We start from the raw sequence: 13350 nt of genomic DNA on the forward strand, positions 1-13350 counted from the left end.
TTTGGCAGAATATAGCATTGCTGTTGCCAGGTTTTTGGAAAGCTATCCTCTCGCAAGGATTTTAAATATTAAATCTGTATTACTGTCAAAGAAATTAGATTCAAATTTTATCTTCTATAATAATTTTCAGTATTATGCAGTCGTATTAATATATTTTTGTATATTATTATTTGAAATTTAGAATAGATGTTTCACAAAGAGAAAGACAGAAGCACCCTATGACCTACAACTTAAAATTGAGAAAAAGTAATTTTTTTTGGAATAGTTTCTATTTGTGACAGAAATGTCAGTAGATAAGAATAAACACTTAATTAAAGTTATTTCAAAGCTTTGTTTCAGATTTAATTGAATTAAACTTTCTACTAAATATTTCTCACTCTTAATGAACTTTTCTCAAATTAAGTCCATCCCGTACATTTTGAGTTCATAAATAATACATTTGAAATATTTTATGGTCAAAGTCATCTTAAGAAGAATATACAGTTAAATTAATTAAATTGACAGAATCATTAAATACAGTAGAACCATTTAACAAAACTATAACACAACTGGCAGTTTTGTCTTTAAAGTGCAAACTATTCTCTCCTTATATATTTTCCTTATGCATTCCAAAATTTCCTGATCAACCATATATCTTTGCAATTTTATTCTGAAACAAACAGTGGGACCCAACAGCATCATTACTTGTAACTGTAAAAACACTTAGAGACTAAAAAAAGTATATTTTGAGAATCAAAGTAAAAGTTAATTTGAAAAATAAATTTAAGTATGTGGAAACCATTTGCAATAAACACTTACACGTGTTTTAAATATACAGAACACAGTAAATGTGTTCCGCGTAGTTGATGAAACATTTTCTCCCTAGTCGATCCTCATTTCCTGCAAAGAATTTTAAGTATCTCAAACTATTTAGTTATGTCTTTGGCAGACGGTTGAAGAATGGTAGAGGTGGCATCACAAAAATATTTTCTTCAAAGTATAAGACTTGGGAAGTTCAGGGAGAGAATTTTGTAGTACCATTGGATAAGAAACGAAAGTACCAATTTTGCACATTTCAAACAAATACCCATTAGGATCTTCTACAAGTTAAATATGATTCCTCATACTCATGATTTGCAGATCATGGATGCCTATTATTAAAGACTTTGTTAATACAGCTTTTTGTTGGGTCTCAGATTACCTGATTTAGCAAAAACAGTACAAAATAAAAACAAACAGAAGAACTAAAACACCCAATTAAATTTGAATTTTACAGCAACAGTGAATAATTTGTGGCATAAATATGTCCCTGCAGTATTTGGGACATTTTAAAATTATTCCTTATTTACCTAAAATTCAAATTTCACTAGACAGTATTTTATCTGGCAACCCTAATTTGGTTCCAACACTATCTTTATACTGAGTCTTTATTTATTTTCTAGGTCACTTGGAAACTATTTTGATTAGTACAAAGAGAACATGTCAACACTTTTTTGTGGAATTTTATAAAGACAGACCCACTTTTTCTTTATTTTCTCTGGACAAATAATTTTTGAAAATTTTTCCTTCTTAAAGAAATCAAATTTTATTTGAAAAGCAGCAAAAAAAGTAGAAGCAAAGAAATTACATTTTAAGAAATTAGGAAAATAGAGCTTGCTACATAACCTAAAGAAATGCTATTTTTAAAATTTTATATTTAAAACAAATTTTTGTTTGTAATTTTCATGTTATTATGATAGATATTTAAGAATGACGGTTTCATACTTTGAGAACCAAAATGTATAAGTTCCAAAAGTTTTGCTCATTGTTTTCATAATTGCATGGGATACCTGTTTTCTTAATGACATATCTAACTTTGAAGTTTCTTTTTGATTTTACAATGAGATGTTAGTAATAGCAATAATTTTTGCTGATTTCTGAACTAGCATTGGCTTAAGAATGGCAATGAAATTTCCCTTGGGAAGACTAAATTGATAAGTTGAAAAGTATAAATTCTATTAAAGACTAACATTAGTAAACTTTATTTTTTGTTTAAATATAAATAGATTCCCCCCAGCTGTATTACTTAAAAAATTTTTATTTATACTATCTTCCATTTTATATATATATTCCTTTTAGAAATATAATTGTTATGTTCCAGGCATATAAAGGATTTTTTTACCAAGCCTTTTGCTGCCATCAATACAGTCACTGTAATAGGGTCTATTTTATGCATTTTAAAGCTATGTAAATATGAATGTTGAATAATATAGTTAATTAAGCATCAAGTCAAGAATGATATTATAAATGTATATTTCAATTGAATATTAATGAGAATCATTATACAGTAAAGTTCTTTTCATCTTATCTACTAAAGAAGTTTATACATGAGTAAAATGAGATATTGACGTCTTCAAAAATAAATATATTTTAAATATAGAGATTAGTTAAAGGCATCCTCTGTGGTCTTTTTGAGATAGTCACTTGTTTTTCCTTTTAGTTTTGTAGGACTAGAGCCAGAACATACATGGAATCAATTTTTAAAATAATTTGTCTTTTTGGGGACTATGACATTGAAATATCCTCCTTCTATGGATGTTTCCAGGCAATATTAAGAGTAAAGAACCTGTGGAACTTCTTGATACCTTTATGTTGTATTCACTTTTAATACAAATTCTAAGTATTGACAGTGTTCTTGAGTTAAGATCATTGACGTGATGTGTGGTTTTGAGTAAGGAATAGTGTGAAAAATCATCCGTTTTGCTTTTAGATCAGCACAGTTTATCTTATTGTATTGGCATAGTTCTGTCATTATGGTGAAGAAGCTATATACTGTATAGTGTTTACCTCTAGAAATAAACTGCAAAGTATAAAGATCTGTCTTTTAAGGTATATTCTTAAATTTCCCCACTGCTTTCTATTTTTAGGGCCCTCAAGGACCTCAGGGTCCAGTTGGATTCCCTGGACCAAAAGGCCCTCCTGTAAGTGTCCTAGTTTATCTTTCTTCATTTTACAATGTTGTCCAATTTTTGACAGTCATAGCTTATATTTTAAATAATTTTTAGGTATAAATATTGATAAAAATTCCTATAGAAGCAAGATTGCAACTAATAATGAAGAATATAGATATTTGTAATGGATGAAGTTTATTGAGTGTTTCTGAATATAATTTAAATATGTCTTGTTAAATATTGTTTCAAAGTATATCAGACTAGAACAATGTAAATATTCTGTCAATTACTCCTCTACTACAATGAATATTATTGATCGCACTAAAAATTGTTACTGAATTGTCAATATTTGGTGTATCAGAATTTCCTGCTTATCTGTCATCATCCAGTGTATCCTACATCAAAATATCACTTCCTAAGCACCCTCCAACATTCTGGTATTACTTATATCACGTTAAAATTTATTTGTATTTACCATTTTTCTCTCTATAAGGCATTCTTGTTAAAAAATGTAATGATAATTCTTCCTGAATCATATCCCTTTTATAAAATTTATTTAGAACAACACTCTTTTGAATATCTTCATCAAATACGTTCACCAAGTTCATTGCAAATCTTTATGTTTATACTTAGATATTCATGGGAATATAGGGCATGCTCAATGCTCAGTTCTTTTCTTTTTTTGGCAACCTTTTCAGTTTATTTATGAGAACTAGAATCTACTTACCCACTGTCTTGTCAATTCTGGCTGCTATAACAAAAACCACAGACTGGGTAGCTTATAAACAACAGTAATTTATTACTCACAGTTCTGGAAGCTAGAAGTCCTAGTTAAGGATGCCAGCAGAGTCAGGTGAGGGCCCGCTTTCAGGTCACAGACTTTTCAATCTATCCTCACGTGGCAGAATGGGCTACGAGGCTCTCTGGAGCCTTTTTTGTAAGTCACTAATCCCATTCCATGGAGGGTTCCACCTTCATGAGTTAAGCACCTCCCAAAGACCCCCACCTGCTAATAATATTTATCACCTTTAAGAGTTAGGATTTCAGGGGCAGGCTCAGTGGCCAAGTGGTTAAGTTCGCGTGCTCCGCTGCGGCGGCCCAGGGTTCGGATCCTGGTCACGGACCTGGCACCGCTTGTCAGGCCACGTTGAGGCGGCGTCCCACATCCCACAACTAGAAGGACCTGCAGCTAAGATATACAACTGTGTACGGGGGTGTTTGAGGAGATAAAGCAGTTAAAAAAAAAAAAAAAGGATTGGCAGCAGTTGTTAGCCCAGGTGCCAATCCTTAGGGGAAAAAAAAAAGAAGACTGGCAACAGTTGTTAGCCCAGGTGCCAATCTTAAAAAAAAAAAGAAAAAAAAAGACACTTCAACATCATGAATCCCATGATGTGATGCACTGAGGACAAATTATTAAAAAAAAACAAAAAAGAAGAGTTAGGAGTTCAATATACAAATTTTGCCAGGGGTCGGGGGGTACACAAACTTTCAGCACCCAATTATCTAAGGAAGTTGTTGTCAAAGTGCGCCCTGGACCAGAGCATCAACAGCGCTTGGGATTTGTTAGAGATGCAAAGTGTTGTCCCCACTGCACTCACCTAATCAGAACTCTACGAGAGGGGCCCAGTCTGTGTTTTAACAAACTCTCCAGGTAGTTCTGATGCACGCTAAAGTTTGTGATCCACTGTTCTAGTCCAGTCTAGATAATGCTATCCACACTTTAATGTGCATACAAATCATGTTGATGTCTTGTTAATAATGTAGATTTTGATTCAGTAGGCCTGGGTTGGTATTGAGACTTGACATTACTGACAAGTGTCCAGGTGATGCCAATACTGCTGGTCCCTGGGCTATACTTGAGCAGCAAAGTTCAAAAACATTTTAGCCAAAAGTAAAGCCACATAGTTTGAGTATGATCTACTCTTCAGGAAACTAAGAATAATTAAAATTTTCAGTCAATGATTTGAGAACCAAATGTTTGTTCATTGTATTAATATAAGTAACTAATTCCCAGTAAGTCATTACTAGCAGTTTTACTAAAATCCTGGATAGTTTCATTTAGAGGCACATTCATATACATTTTTAGGTTGAATATTTTAAACTGATTTTGAATTGAATCTTTTGACAAAACCACAACAAAATGCACCTTGTTTAAGGAAGTTATGTGAGGCTTTTTATATATGCCAATATTTAAAAAATTACACATCCAAAATTTCTATTTTCAAATAATTATAGTTAAACAACTATAGTCCAACAATAGGCTTGCATAAAGGAACAATTTAGAAAATTCTAAGTTAAGAAGTTAAAATTTCAAATAAATTTTACATCTGATTACATTATATTTTTAAATTTATAAGTAAATAAATGTATTCTCCAATTTTTAATTGAGTTTGAATAACTTTATTTCACTGATTACTTTCAAATATGACTTTAGCTCACATCTTTAAAAAATGAATTATTTATTTTGAAATATTGATTTAAATTTTAAATATTGAAGCAATCTCTTACTTTTTGCAATAATTTTTAGACACTGTTTAAAATATTATTCTGACATTAACAGTTTTGCTCTATTACTGAAAACATGTCAAGAAAAGATTGTTATCTGTATTATAGTATTATAAAAGGATTAATACAAAAAGCTAGTATTAAATATAAGATAATATTGATACTACCCGCATATAATATTATTTACCCTCTATTTCAGTTTTGTTCCAAATGTAATATTAAGTAATGCAAAGTTTCACATACAGAGAAGTGAAAACACAGTTCCAAAAATGATTCCAGATGTAACGTCTTTCATAAATATTTTGAAGCCATGCCGATAGATCATTGTTCAGCAACATAAAAACCAATGATATATATAACCTCAACATTATCATACCATTTACAGCTGTACACATTATTAAGAATTGTCTCCCTCATGTAATATAATTTTATTGTCAAAGAAAGCTATTTGCCCCATTTTTTCCTGAGACATTTTTAGTTTGTTGTCTCACATATCTTCCAGTAAGTTTTGAACCATTGATCATGCATGCATTTTGTCTCTAATAAGTATTAGAGAGATTATAAATACCTACACCTGAGAAGCATGCAGTCTAGTTGGAGAGACATGACATTGTTAAGGAACATTGCCTTCACTGCTAAACAAAATGATTTTTATACTCTGTTTCTCGACAAGTGAAACATTAGAGCATGAAATAAAAGTTCCTATCATTTCCCCGGTATGCAGTTTTATAACGTTTAGGAAAGAAATGCCCTCATCTCTTTGATATAGAAGAAAGACATTCAGATGGAGGGGTAAAACCAAGGTCCTCTTCCTGCAAATTAATTGGTTCATCTTCATTGTAATCAGGAAATATATATATAGATATATTTTTTTTCACACAGACACACATGCGCATATGGATTTTGGGGTTGAGTTCCTGGAATGTTCATGTTTAGAGTCTGTTAATCTCATGCCAATGTCAGCATATGGTTACCCCATTTAAGAAAAATTTTAGTTTGAGGTGATTAAGATTTAGAAAATGACTGTTACATTCTATTTATAGAAGAGAAAAGTTAAAACTCAGTGCCAATGGGAAGTGGGAAAACATCCTTAACATTTCTTTATAAGTGTCTTTTCACAAATTGCCTTGCTATATATACATATCCTCACTTGGATGAATATGTTGCCACTGCCCTTCACCAACAACATCAAAGAGGCAGCCTATTTTGATTAAAAAAAATTATTATTTTTAAATTAATGCCATGAAATTATTTGTTAATTAATCCACCTTATTTTATTGGATAGTAGTGAGAAACCATTACAATTATTTAATTAATTAGTATTAATTACTAATATTAGGAATACATACTTAAGTCAAGCAAAATGATGATGACATGAATTCTTTGTGTAGTCTATTAACACTCTTCCCTCAGGATATCTAGGAAAACCATTGAAAACTACGTTGCATTCATCCCAGGGTGATGTCATTTAGATCTGAGATTGCTGTTTTTAAAGGGTTATATAATATTTTGCAATAAAAGTGTAATCCATTCTTCTCACACCAACAAATATATTGAGATATTTAACTTTTTTTTTTAAAGATTGGCACCTGTGCTAACATCTGTTGCCAATCTTTTTTTTTTTCTTCTTCTCCCCAAAGCCCCCCGGTACATAGTTGTATATTCTAGTTGTGAGTGCCTCTGGTTGTGCTATGTGGGACACCGCCTCAGCATGGCCTGAGGAGTGGTGCCATGTTTGCCCCCAGGATCCAAACTAGCGAAACCTTGGGCCACCGAAGCAGAGCTCACAGACTTAACCACTCGGCCACGGGGCCGGCTCCGAGATATTTAACTTTCATATTTACAGATTTGTTAGAAAAGATGTAAATAGCTTATGCTGGTGGCAGAACAGATCTTTTGAGAAGCATTTTAGTATGGTGAGAAAAAGAAAACTCATAATTATTATCCATTATTATCCTTTAGCTGTCACCCTCTATGTTTTTAGTTAAAACTTACTACTGCCCCTAATTGACAGCACGTTTCTTCCCATATGTATCAAAATAGTGGTAAAGCACAGAATTCACTTTTATTTACTGTTTTGAAATACTGAACCTAGATGAAGTCTACCAGCAATTAACTGCTTATTTTTATGTGTCACCTCTAGACTGAGGGCAGAGCTATATCTTATATCACTATATACTTAGTGCCCAATACATAGATATATAGTACATGATTTGAAAGAAAAAATGGCTAAATGATGTCCAATAACGTTCTGGGGGCTTGGTTAAAAGCATTGTAGGTTTGGTCTTTTGGGGAGGATGGTACTAGAATCACTGAGGTGGTCCTAGAAAACATGAGCAAATCATTGAGCAAGCAATGACCTTATGAAATATCATAACAGCAATCTTCCATTAGAGCTGCTAATTCTCATGGCAACCAGTGTGTCAGCAAAGATGAGATGAGGGAGCAGAGCTGGTCCTGGGCACTGTCACAAAGCCTTTCTCCTGAAGTGTTGTAGCCAACCTAGAGAAAGTCTTACTCCAGTGGAGGAAAGTTATGTGTGAAAATGATCTTATTTTGAAATAAAGCCTTCTTCTCACTCAGTATAAAAAGAATTGATATTTGAAAATAGGTTTATGTAAATAATGTATTTGTTTAAATAAATAAATATATTTGTTTAAATAAATAACATATCGTGAGAAGTATATCTGTTGTCATTAAAAATGTTGTTAGAATGATCATTTCTCTTCATTTATCCAGAGGAGTGAGAATATTTCTGTCTATACCTATTAAACATGTTTTGAAACTTGAACTTGATACTTAGTGGTTTCTGAGTAGGATGAATAATCCATAATGCAGCCTAAAGAAGCAATCTCTTTCTACTAACTATCTAAAACTTAGGAACCTCACAGAGTTACGTACTTAGTTAATTGCTTCATTTATTTCTTCAGTCATGATAAAGACGGCATCCTTTACAGACAGTGATAGCATAGGAAATTTGCTCTCCAGTGCTTAATAAATGTTATGCTTCCAAGAGGATGTTTAAGAAAATCTACTGGCTTGATCCTGGTGACTTTTACAATTGAGCATAGCTCTTTGTTTCCTTTACCTGAAGCAATTGAGAGGTAAAGTGCCATTGTCTATGAGTTTGTTTCTTTTCATTCTTGTCCGTTAGAAGCTCAGACCACCACTAGAGGACACTATCTTTCTCTGTTATCCAAGTCTTGATGCACAGGAAATTGAATTAGGAAAAGATCACCAAAAAGAGAAGAAAATATTCATTTCTCAAATACTGAAGAGCTAACATTTTGAATATGCTTTTAAAAAAGATAGATACTAATGAGCTAATTTAAAAGTAAACGTTCAGAATAGAGTTACATAATTTTCTCTTCGTCTCAGTTATGGAAGAATTGTACTAAAGAGATAGATACGCATAGTATCAGGTGTAAGATCAACAGAACATCAAGATATGATATCTAATGAAAATATAAGAAAATTGTCTAATGTATTACATTTAGGCTATGAAACAATTTAAGAAATATTTATAATGTATGGTGTTTAATATTTGTCATTTTAGGGACCACCTGGCAAGGATGGTCTGCCTGGACACCCTGGGCAACGTGGAGAGACTGTAAGTGACCCCATCATTCTGATTGAAATGTTCCATCTTTAGCACCTCATTATTTCACAGAAAGCTGCTTTATTATTGACAGCTCAATTACCAAGTTAGGGACAATGGAGGAATTAATTCCATTGAAACTTTTATTAAAATATCTCAAAAAGATGCATAAATAGATCCTTGTTTGTATCTAAACACCTACATGAATATACTTGAGGACATGGGACATTACTTCATTCGATTGTCTTTATTGTCAAGGCAGCACTTGAGACATGAGCTGGTGGAGAAGATCCCGCACAAGGTTATCAACCTTAACCCTTTCATTGAAGTCTTTGTTTACAGATATATTCCACCCAACCCTATCACTTTTCCACTCTCTAAAGGAAGCACATGACAGTAAACCACGGAGATAATACACTATCTATTCAGAACTAAGAGAGAAAATATTTTGTGATGTTGGAAACATAAGGCGTAATTGATCTGGAACTAGGTCAAATGCATCCTCTCACCTCAAGTAAGGAAATGTAAATGGAAAAATGTAACAATTTTATTTTAAGATTATGAGGAATATAACATTAAATAAATTGTCTGAACAAACTTATGTGTATAACAATGATTTGGGTAGAGGGGAATCTGGCAGCTCAACTCTGGTTTAGGGATCCTGGTGGGTTTGTTTATTTATTTTGCCATGTTACAAAACCATATGTCAGGCTATTTCAGTGGATTGTTAGTCTAATCAAAAATCATCATGGATTAGCATGTTCCCTCAGAATCAGTTCTTGGTTCTCACCATTGATTAATTTCATCCAGATTTCTTAAGGAAACTACAACACCGACTACTTTTGACTATGAGCTCAAAATCATTTTAGGGCATTCTGCCAGCACAAAGACATGTTTGGAGTTGCATCGAAGTAGATGCTAACAAATCTGAAAACATGATGATTTTCTGTGTAGGGGAAATGATCCATCAGCAGCCAGCCAATTCCTGTTTTGCTCATCAAGTGACAATTCTTAGTGTAACAATTTCTTAGTTTTAGTCGGATTGTAAACTTCAAAGTCTTGGATTTAAAAAACACAATCAAGAATGATTCATTGAGACCAAAGAGTAAAATTGTTTGGATTTCCACCTGGGAATGACATCTGCATGAGGAGCATAAAATAAACTCTCTAAAGAAGAATCTGCATTTGCAAATGCATTCTTGTTCAAACCTTGCAGTCAATCATTTTTAACTAAGTCGTCTTGTAAGTTCCTGGGGATAACTCTAGAATATTTCCAAACTGTTTTTTGAGGAGAGATACCTAATGAACTACCAATATAAAAATCCCTTTTTTCTTCTATTTAATCAAGAGCTACTGTGTCTATCTAAAGTAACCAGTATTATATATAACATTAGAATTTAAACAAAGAAGAAAAACAGCATATCAACTAATGATTCTAGGATGGATGTTCTCATCTCGTACTTTTTCATCGACAAAGGCTAGAATTATTCCTGGAAAATTGTATTCCTGATTTCAAATCCACTTTTATGAGCAATGGTGAATTACCCCATAGCCAGGAACCTTCCCTTTCACCTTGTTCTGTGCTGACTGGGATTCAAAAGATTGGCTTAGACAAGAGTCAGAATCTAGAGCAGCTATATTTTGCTATATATGTGTTAGCTTATACTAAACAAGAAATCCTTCTGTTATATTTGAGATTTGTCCCCAGTCAGAAATCCTTGAATTGCAGGTTCATTCTGATGTCTTACAATTCAAAGCTTTGTAAGGCCACTAGGCCTTTACAAAAAATAATTAGAAATAGTTTCTATTATACTGAAATAAGCCAAATTTGTCTCAGCAAGTGCCAAATCCTGCATTGCTCCTAAAATTAACTCACTCCGTTAGAGATGATCAGAATAGAAGTTACATTTTTATTGGGTTTTACAGGAGGTTTTTCTAATTACCCATGTGTCAGATTTATTTCTGTTTTCAAGAACTTTGAAAAACATGATTTAACTTGTTATTCTAAATTTAAATGTCAGGCGTAGTCATATTATATGACAATGTTAAACCAGCATCCTCCATTCTGAACTATAAAAGTTTTCTTGTACGTGGTTTATTTGTAAGATTCCTAGGGTAAGATTTATTAGATACTTGCAAACACTACGAGTGTTTTGAATGAACAGACATACGGACAATGCTGTCTTCCAGCTCCTCCCAAATCTATCCCCGACTCAGATGTGGTAGCACTCAAGCTTTTCTCTTTCCTCTTGGAAAGTATGAGTGCAAGACTGGGTTGCGAATTTTTCACAGAATTTCCTCAATTAAGCATTGATTTTTAATCATTGAATTTTCATCATTAGTTAATTTGCAGTCATTTTTTGTGTGCTCTTCTTGCTCTCACAGTCACTAAGAAAAAAAGTTTATAAGACTTTAATTTTTTTTAAGTTCAGAATTGGATTTGCATCTTCACATCAAACTTAGTGATTAGAAATTGGGAGAAGGGTAATCCAGACAGAGTGAATAAGCTGTGCAAGTATATGGTGTATGGCTATTCAGGGAAAGGTGAGAAAATCAACATGACTAGAATTTAGGACTTCTTTTCAAAGCAAAGAGGTAACTGGAGTGACAGACTCAGTAATGGATGCTCATTATGTATGCTCAGCAATGAGTTGATTAGATTTGTTTTTGTGAGATGGTGACTCTGGCTGAAGTGGACAGTTGAGTGAACCTGACTTGAGAAACTGGTCAGGGAAAGTGGTGATTACTGTTGGAATAAAACGGGTCTACGAGACAAGAGAGAAGAAGCTGTATTTGAGAGAGTCTCTAAGATGACACAGTAGGATTAAATGACAGAGTGTGAGCTGAAGGAAAGCCTGGGATCTGAAGGCACTCTGCTAACAAAGGGAGAGAACACAGGAGGAAAAGCAAAGGAAAGGATTCATTTAGTGAGCTCCACATCAGGATGGTTGAGTTGGGAGAGAGCATAAGATATGATTGGAAATGTCCGGTGGTCACCTGCTGAGAGAATTTTAGGACTCAGCACAGATTAGAGTTTGAGAAATAGTTTGCTGTAGAGGAATTCACTAGTATATAGATAACAATTGTGACCATGGAGATTATTGAGATAATATAAGGAGTAGGTACAGTATGAAACTAAATCTTTTGAACAAATGGGTAAGAGAAACAGCAAGCTGTTAGGTCTCAGTGGAAAAGAAAAAAATATATGTATATACACACAATACACACATATATTATACACACAAATGTATATGTGTGCTTATATAGGTATGTATATATGAGTGTGTGTGTAAATTTCCAAACCAGTAAGCTGCCGAAAAGTTAAAATTAAGCAGTCAAGCTACTATTTTGTTTATAAAATGCTAAATAAATTCTATTTCATTGATACGTTTGCTCTTAGGATTGATAGCTCAAGTGGAACCCTGATGGTCTTAAGAATTAAAGGACTTAAAAAATAAGAGAAATCTGTTTTCTTTCCCTGTAACATCAATTAAATAATTATAAATACAGATTCTTTTCCTTTTCTTACTTATGAAATTTTATTATAAATAATTTAATCATAATTATCTGGACGGTTGTAATACAAACATGGTGCTACCAGTTTCTGCTGTTTGCTTTCTAACATTATTTTCAGTCTGATGTTATAGCGAATAAAACTTTTAAAGATACTATATGCTTTAATTCAGTTCTTTGGAAGGTTTTCCTTCCAGTATTTTGAATCTATTTCTCCAACTGTTAAAAGTAAGTTAATTTACATGAGAAAGTAATTAGCCAATCATAATACAGTCATGCAGAATGAATAACCCACGAATCTAGAGAAATAGAGATACCAGAATATGCCCACAGGCTTTGCTTAGTGAGCACACGCTGCTCACGTCTAGTGGATTTTATTTTAATGACTGCATTATGTGTAAGGTACGTTTGTAAGTATATTCTTTTTGGTTTTAAGAAAGAACACTGATAAAATGCTGAAATGATTACTAATCATGCAAAGTATTTTTAAATAAATTTATTCTTGTATATCATTTTATTTTATGAGATTGTTGGAATGCAGGAAATAGAAATGCATTATGATCACAGACTGTAGATTTATCTCCTTATATAGAAACAATGTCCTGTTTCAAAGAGTGTCTAAATCATCATTTATTTCATCCATAAACATTGCTAGGTTTAAATTCTTTATGTTGTTTGACCTGGTGTAACAGAGTTAAGAACACATTTTTGTTCCAGCTTCATCCTTTTATTTTCTTTTCTCTTTTACTTATTGGAAGTAATCATTGGACTACAGAGTGAAATAGTGAAGACGATAAATTTTGAATATTAAGGATAACTGGAATA

General features: G+C 32.8%; 1 protein-coding gene across 6 annotated transcripts in view; it reads left to right on the forward strand.

Moving 5' to 3' along the window:
• COL11A1 (collagen type XI alpha 1 chain) overlaps positions 1 to 13350 on the forward strand; it is a 197539-nt gene that overhangs the window by 110137 nt on the left and 74052 nt on the right. For all 6 annotated transcript variants that reach the window (XM_070608147.1, XM_070608150.1, XM_070608146.1 and 3 more), the window contains 2 exons: positions 2886 to 2939; positions 8971 to 9024. In XM_070608147.1, coding sequence (XP_070464248.1) covers positions 2886 to 2939; positions 8971 to 9024 — 108 coding nt within the window. The remainder of the gene's footprint in view (positions 1 to 2885; positions 2940 to 8970; positions 9025 to 13350) is intronic.

The sequence above is a fragment of the Equus przewalskii genome, unplaced genomic scaffold (assembly GCF_037783145.1).
Source record: "Equus przewalskii isolate Varuska unplaced genomic scaffold, EquPr2 ChrUn-13, whole genome shotgun sequence".
In the NCBI taxonomy this organism is placed as follows: Eukaryota; Metazoa; Chordata; class Mammalia; order Perissodactyla; family Equidae; genus Equus; species Equus przewalskii.